Source organism: Larus michahellis, chromosome 7 (genome assembly GCF_964199755.1).
Source record: "Larus michahellis chromosome 7, bLarMic1.1, whole genome shotgun sequence".
Taxonomy (NCBI): Eukaryota; Metazoa; Chordata; class Aves; order Charadriiformes; family Laridae; genus Larus; species Larus michahellis.
In genome coordinates this window covers 38,248,762-38,267,810 of record NC_133902.1, presented here as the reverse complement: position 1 = coordinate 38,267,810, position 19,049 = coordinate 38,248,762, and the positions used below count along the sequence as shown (strand labels likewise).

Genomic DNA, 19,049 nt, shown 5'->3' with positions numbered 1-19,049 from the left:
CGCAGTATAGTGCTTCTAGAAGTGTAGTTCTTGGTATTAAATGGTTCCATATAATAGAATTAAAGAAATATTTCGTGTATTTTCTACACAGAGAAATGCCTTTATCGCACACAAAAAAAAAGGTCAGCGGCGGCGTGAAGAATTCAGAAAGACAGGTCAAAATGTCGCATCCCTCTAGCAAAACACTCAGAAGAAAAGAGCCCCAACAAGCCACGCTAATTCCGCTGAAGCTCTTGAGGCCAAGAGGCAGAGGCAGAAAGAGGCCAAGCCCTGCCAAATGCCTTCTGCTGTCTCCCTCCCACAGAATAGTTACTGCAGTATGACGAAGCAGGAAAAACCCCTTTCGACACACCCTAAGCACCTAGAGCGGAGGATCCTCCCATAACCACCTGGATGCTTGATGGCAGTGCTGATATAAGGGGTGTAGCGAGGGAATTGGTAACTGAGTAATTAAAACGGTAATTGTGACGTGGGCTCTTTGAGCTCACACTCCTGATGAAATATATGCCCTTTAAAAAAAAAATGAACCTGCAGCTAGCTGCCCCCTCCTGCCCATGGGGCTGGAGGAGAAGCAACGAGCTGCAACACAAGGCTGCACAATGGGGTCATCTGACTCCAGGGCTTCCCCACACACGTATCCATGTAAAGACGGTTTCTAATTCTGTGTAAAGCTATTTTTTCGGTTAATCAAAATGTATTCCCACGTTAATTAAGTCTTAATTCTTCGGTCATGTAGCCCTTCTGGGAATTGTGCACACAGGACTGTAATTACAATTAAAACTTGTTCAAAACACAAAATATATTAAATAAAACTACAGGATGTTCTTCACAGTGCTTTGCATTTGGGGCTAGAACGGTGTTGGTACCACACCAATGTTTTGGCTGTCACTGAGCAGTGCTTGAGAAGCGTCAAGGCTTTCTCTCCAAACCTCCCAAAGGTCGGCGTGCCGGGGGTGGGCAAGAGACTGGGAGGGGACACAGCTGGGACTGCTGAGCCACAGTGACCAAGGGATATCCATAACCATGCATAACCACATAACTCCATAACCATCCATAACTACATGCATACCCGTGTCAGCTGCCAAAACATAAGCTACTCTTTTCAGATACTTTTACTAAAATGACAAAGCACTAAGAATAAAGTACAGTAAGAATAAGTTAGAAAAGTGCAAAACCTTAAAAACTTGGAAAGCAAGCAGAATTTCTTGTATAATATGCCAAAAGCCAAGAATACCATCTGTGTGACCAATGTGGTGAAATTTATTTTAGATTTACTTCCAAAAAACTGCACAATTAATTTTAAAAGGTACATGTATTTTGTAGACCATGAGTTATCACAGATGTTTCAATCAGGCAGAAGACAGGAACTCTGTGGAAACAGAGGTATTTGCAGGTCATTTTTCTATAATTATCTTTAGCCAAGATTTAATTGCTATATTTAGTGCACTTCTTTGAAGATTAAATAGTATAAATATATTTCAATACTGGTTGACTGAAAAAAAAAATAGTTTCCCAGAATGAAAACAGAGGACTCGTATTCAAGCAGTTAAAATAATACTTTTTTTTTTTCCTTTACCTGTTGTCATGACAATTCCAGCAAGGACTTTTCTACGCGCATGTGGAGATGTGAAATTTTCTGTCAAATCACTGAATTTATCTACAACCAAGCGTGCAACAGCATCAGCTAAAACCTGTAGGATCACAGAGAAATGCCCATTAGAAAATTAAACAGAATCACAGAATGATAGGGGTTGGATGGGACCTCTGGAGATCATCTAGTCCAACCCTCCTGCCAAAGCAAGTAATTTAAAAATTACAGCAGCATTACATTATAAAGATTTGCACTTTTAAATGATTTGATACAATAAATTAAATGAGTGGACACTGAGGCATCAGCAGTATGTCAAGGAGACAGCTAGGTCCAGTTTTCAGGCACGTTGAACACTCACAGCTCTTTATAAGTGGAAGCAGAGCTCTGTGTGCTCCACATCTATTAAAACAGGGTTAGATAGCCCTAAGCCAAGCATCAAAATACCTAATGCTCATGATCGTTATGAACATTTGAGGCTTAGGAGAACAACTGGATAGACAGATAAGTTTATGCTTTCGTGCTCAAACCTCAAAACACATCATTTCAGTATGCTCACTATTGGACCTGACAATAAGATTGAAGTGCAAAAACTAGGCTCCTCAAATCAACATGTAAACCTTTTATAACAATCAAATTCATTATCTAGCTATTACACAGATAAGAACACATCCGTTTTAAACACTGGTTAAACACTTTATATTTCTTATTTTTACAAGACATATACAAATTTAGGAATAGAAAATGTCAATGTATAACCTAAATTAAACTATTTCAAAATTAGGAAAGGTTTATCTCTTTCACCTTCAGGAAAACTTGAACAATAACAGTCACAACCTCATATCTTGCCAGCAAGGTTAGCAAGCAACATCAGCCATACTGTAAGGGGGGCTAAATTCTAATTTTAAAGCTTCAGTATACCAGTCCTGCTCTTGTTGAACGATGGTTCAGCTCAACACTGCAGCTAATGTCACCTGCCGTTTTTAAGGGAGCTGGAACTGTAACAGATAGAGGAGATGAGTCAGGATCGAGTTCTTGAATTTTCACCTGAAAAGAAACTGAAAACCAGGGCAATCCATGCAACAGCATTGCTAGCAGAGCAACCAGTTCCCAAAGGAGCGGCTGAGAAAGACAAGCTACATGTTAGATGGCATGTCAGAGCCATCTACATGTTAGAGTGATCCCCCGGCTGGCAGGAGAGACAGGGCAGCCTGCCCCCACTCACCTTCCACCAGAACCGGGACCAGCAGCCAGAGAGGAGGAGTGGACAATCCCAGGAGGGAGCTCAGGTCCCTATCTCGAAGCACCAGGCATAAAGAGTTTGATCCAGTTGTCTGGGTACTGGCACCCAGCAGTACCTGAGATGTTCTGGAGCAATCACCTGGCCCACTGGTTGACACACCAGAAGGACACAGTGCCGTGCAGTTGTCTTAGATACCCAAGAGCATCCAATATGGTAAGCAACTACATCAAGCCCAAAAGGATGCTTGTGGCTGAGTCTTCTGCTTACAAACTGTCTTGGGGCTCTCACTAATGGAAGAAGGTCACCATTCTCACGACTTCAGAGGGCCCGAGGCAAATCAACATGGTTGATGGGCAGCAGTATGCAGAGCTTGGGGGCACCCACTTAAAACCGTTCAAACTGTTGAACACAGTCAGTTCTAAAAAAAAAACTGCCAGGGTCAAAAGAAAAGAAAGGAAAAAAGAAAAGAGGGTTTGAAGACTGCCAGCCTGATTCACCGCCATTTTCTTAACAATGCTCATGAGAACCGACAGCCTAGAAATAACGTGGAGGAGCTCTTAATGTTAACTTCCTTCTGGAAAAGCATTAGCAGCCAAGGAAGCAATAATTAAAGCTCATGTGTCATGATTTTAGAGCTCAACAGCTTTTTCTAGAACCTGACTGGAGAGTGCAACCAGCAGTCAGTGGTGACTGAAGTCACATCTGCACCAAGCATTGGTCAATATTTTGCAATTACACAACATGTAGAGTCAGAAGACTCTCAACGTTGCAAATACAAATTTTCTTGATGCATTTGCATGGACTGCAACTCAGAAAATTTTATCAACAGATTGAGAAATTTTTCAGGAACGCAATTTTGGTCAGAGGCTACAAACATGTCTGGTCAGGCACTGATTTTCAACTAAGGTATTTTTGCTGCTGGACCCAAAATTGTGTTACAATTTGTGATCCGACAGCACCATGACCACAAAGCACACACTCTGCATGTAATTGTGCTAGTACTCATCTAATGCAGAAAGCTGAGCTTTAAGGTAAATACACAAAAGAAAAATAATGAGCAACAGTTTTATTATCACCTTGGGTTTAGAAATGGGAAATTAATAAACCAAAGGCTTAAATAACTAACCTCCCTGTAGCCATGTCGGCAGATCACTGCAGGGACAAGAAATAGAGTCTCTATTCCAGTGTTTTATCCACAGGCTCACTGCATGATTATGGATCCTGCTTTCTAGCGGCAAGTTTTATACTCTCGTTTCTGTAATACATATATTTTTCTGCTCTACCTTACATTATGACATGCTGGACAGGAGAACATGGCTGGCAGCTGACAAGCTACCAGGCAATGTAAAACTGTGCTGAACCAGTGCTGAAGAAAAGTGAGCGTGATCACTGGTAACTGGAGGACACTTCTCCTACGCTGAGCTACACAAAAACCCAAAGTTCAATACATACCAGAAATGGTGATTCCAAAATGCCGAAGCAAAACTGATCAGTTGCCAAAGGTGAACACAGAGGAACCCTTCTTCCTGTAACACCAAACTACAGATCCTCAACCTGTCTAGCCAAATGGACACTGATCTACAGAGGCACGCAATCGTCCATTCCCTATACGAACCAGGGCTGGCTTGAGGAAGTTCTCATCAAGAGGTGGGAACTGAAACTGCCAGGCGTTTCTGGGAAGAAACCCATGGTCAACTTACTTGCCAATATTGCTGACAAAAAGGCTACTTGAACAGTAATTGGTATGATGCTTGTATACAGTGTGGATACATTAGCTTTTTCAATATTATTCTTTTCACATAATAAACTAAGCAGAGGAAACTGTGGTGTTGGTATACAATCACAGAAACACAGAATGGTTTGGGTTGGAAGGGACCTTAAAGATCATCTACTTCCAACCCCCCTGCCATGGGCAGGGACACCTCCCACTAGACCAGGTTACTCAAAGCCACATTCAGCCTGGCCTTGAACACCTCCAGGGATGGGGCATCCACAACTTCCCTGGGCAACCTGTTCCAGGGTCTCACTACCCTCAAGCTAGAACATAGTGAGTCCCTCTGGGAAGGTGTAAGCTGGCACAGAAGGATGGGATGGGGCTGCCCCTCAAACAGCATGGAGCTAGACTGCTGGTAAGGAAACCTAAAAACGCTTGAATGAACATGAAGCCAGACACTGGAGAGGGCTGATACGAAGGACGATGCAGAACTCAAGTGAGGCAAAACAACTGCTAGAGATGTGAACAATACAGGAGGAACTGTAGGGGAGGGGGGAAAAATAACTGCCAGGAAACAGGCAATTATATTTAAGATTGTTTTATTCTATTTGATATCCAAGTTGCATTACAACAGGTGGGTGGTGAGGAATAAACACTATTAGATATCTACAGATTCAGTTACTACGGTTTTCATCTTTTATAAGAATACTCACCCAATAAATTAGAAGAATCACCCTTTTATCCCAGGTGGTCTATTACATTAACATAGTCACTAAGAATATGGAAGAGATGGGAATAAGGCAAACCACTGCAGTGCCGGGAACAAGACTTAATGGCCTAAAATTATGTCCTTGCTGTCCCCACCTCAAAACCAAGGACTTGAAGCTGTGTCCACATCAAACCCAGGCCACTGACCGGCCTGGGTAGGGATCTTTCCTGACACTACTCCCTTTCACATAAATAAATATTAATTGGAACAGAAATTGAACTTGTGTCTCACTTTCCCAGTGAATGCCCTAGCATCTGACACACAGTTTCTCTACCACCGCTCCTGCATTAAATCATTATTCAAAGGTGGGTAATTCAAAAAAGGAAAGACCTAAAATAGCTGACAGCTTGCTCATTAAGGCATGTGAGCTCAAAGCTATTTTGGGTGCGTTGTTCCTTTCTCTGTTGAAGTGACAGTGAATTCCCTTCTTTCCTACACATACAGACTGATTTTGGTTAATATAGTTCTTGCAGCAATGTTGTAGCGGAACTCCCCTGACCATCCATGTTTTAAAATATTCTGAAGCTGATGAGGTTCAGGTCTATCTGGATCTGAAGGAGGACCTTGGCAAGCCATAGAGACGACCCCAGATGAATGCTGATGAGGACCTGCATGGTAGAACCAAAGGCAGCAGGAGCAGGGGCACTGCATGAGCTGACAACACCCATCTCTCGCTGGGGACCTGACCCAACACCTCCCAATCTTTTGTGCTCTCCTTGGATCTCCAGTGATCCTTCTCAAGCACAAATATTCTCCCTCAACTTTATTTCTTCTTACCTTCACAGGGCTTGTGTGAACTTTCACAAGCTGATGAGCAGCGGCAGTGCCCAAAAAAATCAAGGTCTATTATCTCTCCTCTGACAGTGACCAGCACATACGGTTCAGAGAAGGTACAAACATATCTGTGCTAATAAAACAGGGTAATTATTTTCTAGCGCTCCAAAGTTTCCTGTATTTATTTAAAGGAACTGCTACCTGGCAGTAGATTCACTCCCTGCTTATGCAAATGTATCTTTTACATTTCTGCCAATTCCATAGCAATTATTCCAACATGGTATTCATTAATTCCCACAAACACATCCAATATTATCTTTTTGCTAGGTTTGAAACCGTTACATTCTCATTCTCCTATGTACACTAAGCAGTCTACTGCAATAAACTGCCTAAAGCTCTTTAGCACCTCTGCAGAAGCAGCTTTCCCAGATCTATGATCATTTTCATCATTATTTTGTATCTTTCCTATATTTGAATACTTCTTTTATAGTTTTCTCCTGCCTTAGGTTGAACCGGGATTAACACAGCACTTCAAGTGAAAGTAGCCATTGCAGTACTGATTCTCACTCCATTCACAGAATCACAGAATTGCACGGGTTGGAAGGGACCTTCAGAGATCATTTAGTCCAACACCCCTGCCAGAGCAGGTTCACCTAGAGCAGGCTGGACAGGAACTCATCCAGGTGGGTTTTGAATATCTCCAGGGACAGAGACTCCACAACCTCTCTGGGCAACCTGTTCCAGTGCTCTGTTACCCTCAAAGGAAATAAGTTTTTCCTCACGTTGAGACGGAATTTTCTGTGTACTAGCTTGTGTCTGTTGCCCCTTGTCCTGTCACTGGGCACCATTGAAAAGAGCCTGGCCCCATCCTCCAGACACGCGCCCTTTAGCGATTTATAAGCACTGATAAGATCCCCTCTCAGTCTTCTCCAGGCTAAACAGACCCAGGTCCTCAGCCTTTCCTCATAAGAGAGATGCTCCAGTCCCTTGATCATCTTTGTAGCCGTTCGCTGGATGCTCTCCAGTAGTTCCCTGTCCTTCTTGAACCGGGGAGCCCAGAACTGGACACAGTACTGCAGATGTGGCCTCACCAGGGCAGAGCAGAGGGGGAGGATGACCTCCCTCGACCTGCTGGCCATGCTCTTCTTGATGCAGCCCAGGAGACCATTGGCCTTCTTGGCCACAAGAACACATTGCTGCCTCATGGTCAACTTGCTGTCCATCAGGACTCCCAGGTCTCTCTCTACAGAGCTGCTCTCCAGCAGGTCAGCCCCCAACCTGTCCTGGTGCAGGGGGTTATTCCTCCCCAGGTGCAGCACCCTACACTTGCCCTTGTTGAATTTCATTAGGTTCCCCTCCGCCCAACTCTCTAGCCTGTCCAGGTCTCTCTGTATGGCAGCACAGCCTTCTGGTGTGTCACCCACTCCTCCCAGCTTTGTATCATCAGCAAACTTGCTGAGGGTACACTCTGTCCCCTCATCCAGGTCATTGAATATATTGAACAAGACCAGACCAATACCAGCCCCTGGGGAACACCACTAGTTACAGGCCTCCAACTGGCCTCTGAGCTCTGCCATTCAGCCAGTTCTCAATTCACCTCACTGTCCACTCACCTAACCCACACTTCCTAAGCTTACCCATGAGGATGTTACAGGAGACAGTGTCAAAAGCCTTGCTGAAGTCAAGGTAGGCAACATCCACTGCTCCCCCCTCATCTACCCAGCCAGTCATTCCATTGTAGAAGGCTATCAGATTGGGCAACCATGATTCCCCCTTGGTGAATCCATGCTGGCCACTCCTGATGACCTTTTCTTCTACATGCTTAGAGATGACATCCAGGATGAGCTGTTTCAACACATTTCCAGGGAAGGAGGTAAGGCTGACGGGCCTGCAGTTTACTGGGTCCTCTTTCTTGCCCTTTTTGAAGACTGGTGTGACATTACCATTCCTCCAGTCCTCAGGCACCTTTCCTGTTCTCCATGACCTTTCGAAGATGATGGAGAGCAGCTTCACAATAACATCTGCTAGCTCCCCCAGCACTCGTGGGTCCCATCAGGCTCCATGGATTTCTGGGAGTCAAGTTTGCCTAAATGATCCCTAACCCAATCCTCCTCAATCAAGGGAGAGTATTCCTTACTCCAGGCTCCACTCTCCTACCTCCAGGGTCTGGGGTTCCTGAGGGCCAGCCTTACCAGTAAAGACTAAAGCAAAGAAGGCATTCAGTAACTCTGCCTTCTCTGCATTCTCCGTCACCAGGGCACTTACCTCATTCAGCAGCAGGCCCACATTTTCCCTGGTCTTCCTTTTACTCCTGATGCACCCGAAGAAGCCCTTCTTATTGTCCTTGACATCCCTTGCCAGGTTTAATTCCAAGCGGGCCTTAGCGTTCCTCATTGCATTCCTGCATATTCTGACAGCGCTCCTATACTTCTCCCAAGTGGCCAGTCCCTTTTTCCAGATTCTGTAAACTTTGTTCTTCCATCTGAGTTTTTCCAGAAGCTCCCTGCTCATTCATGCAGGTTTCCTGCCTCCTTTGCCTGATTTCTTGGTCCTAGGGATGCACTTATCTTGAGCTTGGAGGAAGTGGTGCTTAAATATTAACCAGCTCTCTTGCACCCTCCTTCCTTCTAGAGCCTTAGCCCATAGGATTCCTCAAAGTACGTCTTTGAAGAGGCCAACGTCAGCTCTCCTGAAGTTCAGGGTTGTAATTCTATTTTTTGCCCTGCTTCTTCCAGGCAGGATCCTGAACTCCACCATCTCATGGGCACTGCAGTCAAGGCTACCCCAGACCTTCACATCCCCAACCAGTCCTTCTTTGTTTGTCAGCACAAGCTCCAGCAGAGCACCTCTCCTCGTTGGTTCCTCCACCACCTGTGTCAAGAAGTTATCGTCAATGCTCTGCAGAAATCTTCAGGACTGTACATGCCTGGCCATGTTGCCTTTCCAGCAAATGTCAGGGTAGTTGAAGTCCCCCATGAAAACCAGGACCTGTGATCATGAGGCTATTTCCAGCTATCTGTAGAAGGCCTCATTGACTTCCTCTTCCTGCTCCAGTGGTCTGCAGTAAACACCCACAACAGCGTCTCCTATATTAGTTTGCCCCTTAATTCTTACCCATAAGTTCTCAACACCCTCTTCATCCACCTCTAGGCAGAGCTGACTACATTCCAGTTGTTCTCTCACACAGAGCGGAACTCCACCACCATGCCTCGCTGGCCTGTCTTTCCTAAAAAGTACATAGCTACCCATGACTGCATTCCAGTCATGTGAGCTATCCCACCATGTCTCCGTAATTGCAATGAGATCATGGCCCCATGGCCGCCCACAGATGTCTAGTTCTTCCTGTTCATTCCCTGTGCTGTGTGTGTTGGTGCACAGGCATTTCAGAGAGGCAGCTGAGCATGTGCGTTTCCCTGGAGGGGAGCAAGAGGATCCACCAGAGCCATTCACACCATTGAGCTGGCTGGCCTTCTGGATCTCATCTTGGGAGTCAGCTAAGGAACATTTGTCACTGCTCTGGTTGGCCTGGCTTATTCCAGTCAGCTAAATTGGCGTGAGCATTGCCACCCTGGACCCCACCCCCCAAGTCCTTCAGTTTAAAGCCTGCTTCACCAAGTTCACCATTCCTTCTGCTTTATGTTTTGTTTCAACGCCTGTCCACAGGCTAAATTGAATTTGCAACACAATTAGGTGAATGATTAAAAGTATTCTCTCTAGTGGATTTTTTAAAATTAATTTTATCTGCAGCTACACTGCTTATTTGTCTAGTGCAAGCTGCTTTCTGTCACAATAGTCCAGCTTTCACTAATCTAACTACTTTTAAGTGTCAATATTTACAATTCCAATACTGTGATTTCCACCTCTTTGTATCCTGACTAATTAGCTGTCTCTTTAAGTAAACAGCTTGAGGAAATCTGGGAAATATCATTATAAAGCTCATAGGGAGGTTTTCCTAACAGAGGCCATCAGTGACCTAAAGAGGATACCTCCACCAGCAGGTTCCTACCGTCTGACAGAAACAGTTTCCAACAGTAATGCCGGCAGCCTGGACCAGCAAACTTTACTGAAAGCCACCAAGTGCCTTAGGGCACACCAGGATGCATGCCGCACGTTCAAAACAAGATGAGACTCTTCTTCCCACAATACATACTTAAACAGTGGAACTTATTGCTACAAGGTGCGGTGGAAGCTAAAAGGTTATGGAAGTTTAGCAAAGGGTTGAATTTCATGGGGGAAAACAATAATCCATCAAGGACTTTCAGATAGAAAGAGACCATTTCTGTCTGAGAAAACCCTTGAGACACAGACTGCTGAAGGTTAGAAGCACTTACTACGGAAGTACTGCTACCAATATGCCCTTTTCTCAGTTTTTTTCAGGCATTTGGTACTGGCCTGAGTACTACTTTTAGAGACAGCACCATCCCACCTTTGACAGAGACGCGAGACTCCTCATGGCCTTCCTTGGGAAACAGGGAGCATCTAAGGGGAAAGAAAAAAAGGAGAGAAAACAAGCTATCTCTGGGAGACTTCTCTCTGGGTGGTAAAGAGAAGAAATAGGGAAGTCCAAATAGAGCATCTGCTGCTCCTGAGATGTCCAAGGACGTCCTTGTCTCATGTCCTGAGATGCACAAGGTGTTGCTCAGTGGCCGGACTCATGCCATCGGTGGAGATGGCCTCAGCCAGCACCCGCACCCCTTGCAAACCCCTCGCTTCCCAGTGCTGGGGCTGCTGGCAGGGACGTGGCACTGAGGGCAGGATGATGTGCGAGAAGGAACTTTTGCCTGGCCCAGCATGACTCTTGCTGTGGTCAAGTGCCCAACAATACTCTTTTTGCCAGAAATCAGATTTGGGCTTTGCACTAACAGTTTTTTAAAAACCTGGTCATGTCGACTTCCACGCTTCATCTATAAATGCGTAACACCTTTGTTTTTAGAAGTCATTTAAAAGACTGTTCACATTTCGCTGTCTTCTCCAGTTCTCATCACCTACCAAATCTGCAGACCTATGACAAGCTATGCACTTAAAGTTTTTAATTATATTAATCTAAGTATGCTGAAAAATGCAGCTGTCTTCCACGAAAAAGAATAAAACTTGAAGGACACACATTTTAGAGCCTTTGGTACATCTGTGACTTATTGCAGACTACAGGTCACCCCCTTGCGTCGAGGGGTGGGAAGTAAAGTGAGGGTGGCTATCAATTTACAAAGTGTAGCTAACCATAAAAATATTTTCTTTGTTTTGGAGAGGGAACTCCCTATAACGCAAGACTGACAACCTCTTCTATTTTAACACACTTGCTGCCAAGATAATAAATGCATGAGTGCTGATTTTTTCAGCAGGGCATTTTCACCCACTCTGAGGCACATGTCGAGTGACTTACTGGCTTTAACTCCCTTTCCCAGCAAAGGGATTTGTCCCTCACAAAAGGTCCAGCTGTAAGCAAGCAGGTAAGCTTGCTTCACAGAGACTGGTTTTAAATGTATTAAACCCCCGGATCACACCTCGATAACACACTCTACAGACCATAAAATTATACCTACATCCATTTTAGAAGCTGATTTCTGATGTCAACTGCCCTTCTGTACCATTTGATAGCTTACGCTTGTATTTCTGCATTTAAATTCCCACGGAGCACCTGCAGCTACCAGGAGGTGTGGGATCGTGGATATGCATTTCAGACGATATTCACCACCACCTCCAGAGCAGGGATCATCTCTTCTCGATTCTTTCCGCTATATCGCTTTTCCTCACCACACACCACAATTTAACACAACAGCTACTGACAGGCTTTGAACCTGCCACTCAGGCAGTCAATTCCAACATCTTCATCAGCACAACCGCACTGTACTTTTATTATTTCCACTGAGCACTTGGTATTTGGATTTTTCCTGCCATTGCATGTTTCTAGCTTCCGTTTTTTTCCAGTCCAATCAGCATTTTATTTGGTCTATGATTTATAACAAATCCTATCTCCATTTACATCATTCCTGTACTCTCCAACGTTTGTGACTTTACCCCCTTCAAGATTATCTCCAAATTTAACATCTTTACACATCCTGAGTAAACACTCTGTAAAACATAAAACAACTCACAGAGTTAAAAAAAAAAAGATGATGATAAAGCAGGACCTGAAAACATCACAAATGCTTAAATCCCTTATTAATCATTAATAGATACCAGACTAAAATCACTTCTATGTAACAGACCTGATAAAATTCCAAGAACTTGACAGCTAATTATAATTAAAAGCAGAGTAATACAACACGGCGAAGTGCAAAAGGACCACGATGTCCTGATGACAAGCTGATCAAAAGCCTCTGAATAAATAACCGACTTTGAATCAGGCCTACATGAGGCAGTAACAGCAACCTCCCCCCTCCCACCCAGTGTATTCGGCATTACTCCTAAAGCTCACCGGACCCTCCTCCACACCGCGTCAGCCTTTTTCAGTGCACACCTATAAGGCAGGTGAAACGCAAGCTAGCCCTGGGCCATGCTTTGTTGTACACAATATGGGTATCAAGGTCAGTGCAGGAGCACTGCAAAAAATTAAAAATAGCGTTTGCATGGGTTGCTTTTTTGTTGTTTTTTTTTAACACCGTACCCTGGGCTTGAATGCCCTGATCATCCCAGCAGCTCTGCGATAGCTACCTGGGTGAAAACCTGACAAAGGCAAGGAGCTCAGAAAAATACAACGCTGCCCAGCAGTCCATCAAAGTCTTGTGAAGAAAAGAGACCGTGTAAGCTGTTATACACTGGGCTGCTGGACGGAGAAACAACTTTATCCTCTTAGAATGACACCTCTTTCATGTCTCACCACATGCTCTCTCCCACTTCCCTATTCCAGTTCAAATTTTCACCATTTTGCTGATTCAAGAACTAATAGCACATAAATTACTGGCAGTGAAATTTTTTTGGTGTCGGGGGCCAAGTCTACTTTTAAAAGCACAGTAGAGAATGCAGTCTGCAATTACTGAATCTACTGAAGAAGTGATAACTACCTGAAATAGCATGAGCCTAGATTTGAAAATGAAGGAAACAGTCATCAATAATGCAATAATTGTGCGACATTAAAAAAGAAAGCATATAGGAATTTCTAAGAGATGCATATTGTCCATGCATTTTTGAGAAAAAATACTTAAAATAGTCACAACATCTACTTATACTCTTAAACCCCACATTAACCAATCAGACCAGTATCTTATAATTTTAATGAAATCTAAACCAATATTTTTGAGATAGAAAAGGTCAAAGCCTTGAAATTCTCATAATAAACAAATAGAAAGTTGCAAAAACATCACAGGTCAGTATTTAAATATAGATAGGCATGTAATATCATTAAAAAGACCCAAGAGACACAGTAGAAAGAGGCTAGTTGAACAATCATTACCGTAGTTTGACTGGTGCGAAATACAAGCAAGCAAATAAGGAAGAATTTTTCTTCACTAAAAAACTTTAAAATTACTCCATTCTAGATACTTTAAATTTCTGGTCTATGTCTGGTATGTTTGATACTTTCCCTAGTTCATTAATTATTTGATTCAAACTATTCCTCATCCAGATTTACTTGCCTAAGTAACTTACATATACTTCTTAACTAATTTGATCAGAGCACAATGCTTTAGATGACAGCGATTTGGACAGACAGGCCTTGGATAGGTGCACTGCGAATGTGTTCTTTATTTAGACCCTGGAAATTCATGGCAACTGCCTCAGCCTCATTTAATCTGTCCTTGACTTACATTATTCAGCTCTGTTATTGCCAATAATTTCAGTTTGCAAAAGAGAACGATTTTCTTCTCTGCTAAAAACTGTTGTATCAAGTAATAATATTATTTAAAGCAGTAATTCTGACTTGAACTCCATCTAAGTCTTGCTGCCTAAGATGAGCAAGATGCAGTTCAACCTTTCCTCAGCACAAACCATAATCCAAGCTGGCACTGCACTGGGCTTGGTGCTCTCTTACATGACATGATCAAGGCTGAAAGCATCAGCAACAAAGCCTCCCTCTGTCCAACAGAATACAAAGAGTTCGTGCAATTGTCAGAAACCGTAAGTGGATAAATCACCTAATACATATATACATACACACATATGTATATATTTACATGCATACACACATCTACAAAAGCAGAAGAAACAGCAGAAATGCTGTCTGAGCTAACTTAATACGCATGACTTGGATACTCTTGGTCATTACCCAAAGACATCAACAAAACCCAAAGGGCTTCTCACCTGTGGCAAGTGTAACTGGAGCCCCTCACTGGGAATGGGCTGTCGAGATGGGGTCTGGTCCAACTGCATGTTAAACAAGGATGCCAGGGCTGACTGAGCAGCCCGAGCTTTTGCCAGCTTTTTATTCCTTCCTGAGCCTTCAAAAGTCTGACCGTCCACTGCCACGGCCATGACAAAGTTTTTGGCGTGGCTCTCCCCGCTCTCCGAGAGAAACTCGTACTTCAGCCCTGGCCGTAGCTCATTGAGGATCATGACGGGGTTCTTCCCGCTGGCGGAGGGATAGGGCGATGGTGCAGGGAGAGGTGACTGGGAAAGGCTGCTAGCTACAGCAGATGATGGCAAACTGTAGTCCCCGCTAGAGCTAAAGGACCCGTCCCCATTGGACCCCAGGTAAAAAGAAGCATCGGAAGGGACCGGCGTTTCAAAACCATTGAAAAGGGTGTCAGGGAAGTCCGCTTGGTCAGAGGTGAAGTCCGTGTTGACTGACAGAGTCCTCCCCATTGCCAGGTGGGCTTCTGAGGCATTGGGAAACTGGACGAAAGATCGTAGAGCCTTCTCAGCGGCATGAAGCTTGGCTTTCTTTTTTGTCGGGCCAGACCCCTCAAATACCTGCCCATTGACTTCGACTGCCATCACGAACATGGGGGCATGGACCGGCCCCGTCTGGGACAGGAGTTTGTACTGTAATCCAGGTTTAATCTCATTAAGTTGCATCAGGGCATTCTTTGGCAGAACAGGGCCGGGTGTTTTCTTCCTCTTCTTTGGGCGAAATTTGGAGTGGCCATTGTTGCCCTCCTCCAAAGGACGCTTTCTGCTGCTGCTGCCACCGCCATTGGAGAGCTGTGTCCCCTCCCCGGCACCTTGCCCACTGCTGTCCTTGGGGGGAACGTTGTCCACATTGCGGTTTTCTTTAACATCGGTGCTGCTCGAACCTGTGGTGCCCAGAAAGAGTAACTTACAATGCCTTCGTTGCAGGATCTTGTAAATGCAAAATTTATAGATTCCTTTATCTCTCTTTGTAACTGGTTAAGTGATGTGTGCTCACAGCTTAAAAGTTTTGCAATAGGATCAGAGATAATAATAATGCAATACAACCTCTCAATAATTGAAGAAGTAACATATCCAAGAATGATTTTCAAACTAGGCATTTGATACAATCATATAGCAATAAAACACTACAGGTTTGGGGTTTTTTTTGTTGGTTTTTTTTTCATTGAAATCATGCTGGAACAAAACTTTTACTCCTAAGTTATGTTAGGCCTGAAAAATGCTTTAAACCAGAAATATAAGTTATAGTAGCATACACTTATAAAACAAAGAACTACCACACTACCATTAGTAAAATAAAAATGGATGCTTAAGACCAGTACTAGAAGATGGATATTTAACGCTATTTTATTCTTATTTATGTTACATTATTTTTCTCACTATTTTTAATAAATAAATAAAACCCGAGCCCTGAAAAATTAGGCAGTTCTTTGGTAGCCACCTTGACTGATGAGTGTTTGAATGCTTTTGTTTCTCTTTAGCTATTCAGTATTGTCCAAATGCAATTATTTTTTGCGCTTTTTCTAGACTTTCATTTCACCTCACCCCAAATCACTCAAGGAACTACAGCTGCCCACTGTGCCACCATGACCACAAGACTACTTTATATATTTCCATACAGCCTTCTATTAAGAAACCTTGTATTTCTCATTTACAAGCTATTTTGTAATTGCTTGCAAAGTAAGAAAACTGCTGTCACAGAGTTACAAACCTAAAAATCATGATAAAGATCCTCTCTTAAGTCTGAAAAAAACAAGTGTGACAAAAGCTGCACAATCACAATGATGACATTGTAATGGGGAAAAAAAAAGCATTGTAATATTAATTTAATTATTTATTTCCTAAAGTAGAAAGTTGGGGTAATGATATGTCAGACATATATTTAAATAACTGTATTTGCTATAACTGTAAAGACCTCGGTTTTGTCCTGATAAAGAAAATAAGAAAATTAATTATTTGTGCTTTATATTGGCATTTGTGAATGAAAAGGCAAATTTAGTAGGTCAAGTATTTCTAACACTTCTGTTCCAAAACTTCAAAATACCTATATTACATCTACACAGATACTAGGTGATAAATATTAATTGGAATGAGAGCAAACAAAGATGGAAGCTCTCTTTCACAGTGACAAATTTCAACCACATTTTAAGTCTCCCCTAAGAATCCCCTACCATGCACACATCACTTCGCCACTTTACAAAGCTGATGGAATGGTTACTAAATTTTCATTTATAACATCCTCCAGCAAAAGCTCGATAGGTTACTCCTTTCGGTGCTCAAAGAGAAAAAAAGAAGAAAAAAAAAAGATCAAAAGAAAGAACCAAAGTAGGAACACATTTTATTAAATCACAGTAGCACATCAAAGAATTGTACAGTACCGAATACTAAATTCCAGCCAATTAAATTGAGTCAAGAACGAATCACTTCTGAAGCATTTCATTGCTAGAAATCTGCTAAATTTAATGAAGTATCTCTTACAACATTCAGCCACAAATTATATTGCCTGCAGAATGTGTGCTATAGGGCCACAACTCTCAATGAACAGTGTTCATGTATATATATATTCTTTTTATATATATATATACACACACACACACACACAGAATGAAGGAATCTAAGAACAATAGAGTTAATTTTTAAAACTTTCCTTACACTGAGTTTCTTACCTGAAACGGTAATTGCCAAAAATTACATCTCATCTAAAACACCATTTCTGGAACATTGCTCTTACTAGTTGTACCACGAATTTGTTATCAATCAATATGACTTTCAGGCTAAACAGAAATCATTTAGCTGATGCTAATTAATGGCCTCTGGCTTTACCCTTCTTTTTATGTGAAGACTACTACCAGAGCCTGTGGAAACCACAGAAGCAAAACACAAGTTGAATAGACTCCAGTTGAATACAAAAAAAAGAACATGTGTGTTCTTTTACATATACTTACATACATGTAAGTATGGCAGCTGGAGGAACTCCTTAATCCATCCCATTACACATGCAAGGGAAATGATGCCCTGACCGAGAGGTGCTACTTGTAGGAAGCAGGAAAGAAATTGCATGCTTACCTTGTCTCGATAAGAAAGAATGGAAGATGACTATTCCTTGCCTGAGAGCTACTAGGCTTATTAGCTTTGGAGACCCTGCAGGGTGTAAGGAGAGAAAGCAAGCAGGGAGCTACCGCCTGAGTCAAACTTGGAGATCATGAAAGTAGGCAAGCTTCTACATTGTGGAGGTGATCCAAATCTAAGCCTTGCACGTGATGGAAAGAAAAAGACTTTCCATGCAAAACCAGTTTCAACCCACAGAGTTACTGGCCTGCGAGAAAGAGCAACTGCTTCTCAGGCTGAGGGTGAAGATGTGCTTTCGATCCTTTTCTTTAGCCTGTCCTGCCCAACAGTGGTGAGGTCCCCTAATTATCTTAGAGCTGGAGAAGAGCTGATAGGTTAGTCAAAAAGTAAGATTAGTTATCACCACCTGTTAAAGTCAGAGAAGCCATCCCATTTAACTTTGTCATATTGAGACATGGAGTAACTCCTCCAGCCCAGCCTCTCCCCGCTGTTCAGAAACAGCTCTCCCTTTTCCAGGTATCTCGCCTCGTTAGAGAAGTTAAGAATGGCCTTACTACCTCTTCCTCACCTTGCCCAGCTCCCCACCTACGACAGGACCACCAGCAGACCCCAAGAGGGGGTATAAAGCCAGAGCAAGGACACAGCAGCACTTCCCCAAAGCAACCTCTCAGCCTGGAGGGAGCTGTAGCTCTGGGCTGTCCCAGGGAATCCGACAGGGAGCCACCAATGTTTTTTTCCACCCCCCAGGAATTTTTCTAACTGCTTTTCAAGACCCCATAAGCCCTTGGTATCCACAATGTCCCAATCAATACATTTCTCAGTTTCATTACACATTGCATGAAAACATCTCCCATTGCTTGCTTTGAACCCCCATCTGCTGGTCACACTTAAGGCACCTATTGTTTTTTATTTGCCTTTTTTTTTTCCAATTTGATGATTCCAATATTAAACACCCTGTGCTATGATTTTACAGATATCTCTAGTATTTCAACCTCATCATCCCTCCTCTACACCACAGAGCTCTAACTGTCCCTTGTCCTGAGGTCATCCTCCTCTTCTCACAGCAGCGGACCTACAGCTGGATGCACTGTGTACTTGTGTTTCTTCCTCTACTCTGCAGTCTTTTTCATTCTGGTAATATGTTGTTTTAGAGACTCTAAGACTTTGGGGAGCTTCTCATTCCAAAGAGAATGAGGGATGGCATCTTCACACACAAACACCCCCCACAAAAGCTCTGGCTGATTCAGGATCCCATCATAGCTCAAGCTGGGAGCATCAGTACTCAAACGGAGAAAAACTTTGTTGATCTTACACTGAGGTCATGGCAGGCGTCAACCACCACTCCATGCATGTTCGAAAACACAGCTTAGACAATTTCAAAGTCTATTGGTCTGGTTTGGAAACCAGTATTAAGCCTTGTGCTGCCAGCATCACAGCTACAATAAGGCAGGAAAATGAGCACTGAGAGTGTTAAAACGCTATTAGAAAGTACAACGCATAGAAGAAAGCTGGCAGGAGAAAAAATTTACCATCTGAATTATAAAAAAATAAATCTCTACATTCAGTAATGAATGGATGCTCTTCATTGTCCTTTATTCAGTTTACTAAA

At 43.0% G+C, this 19,049-nt stretch overlaps 1 protein-coding gene across 3 annotated transcripts in view; it reads right to left on the bottom strand.

Annotated features, from left to right (window-relative positions):
* The window catches only part of ADARB1 (adenosine deaminase RNA specific B1), an 87,214-nt gene that overhangs the window by 25,478 nt on the left and 42,687 nt on the right, over positions 1-19,049 (bottom strand). For 2 of the 3 annotated variants that reach the window (XM_074594280.1, XM_074594281.1), the window contains exons 4-5: positions 14,324-15,255; positions 1,577-1,691 (exon numbers count right to left, since the gene is read on the bottom strand). In XM_074594280.1, the coding sequence (XP_074450381.1) occupies positions 1,577-1,691; positions 14,324-15,255 (1,047 nt within the window). Of the gene's footprint in view, positions 1-1,576; positions 1,692-14,323; positions 15,302-19,049 lie in introns of all 3 variants that reach the window. The other variant, XM_074594282.1, reaches the window with a different exon arrangement.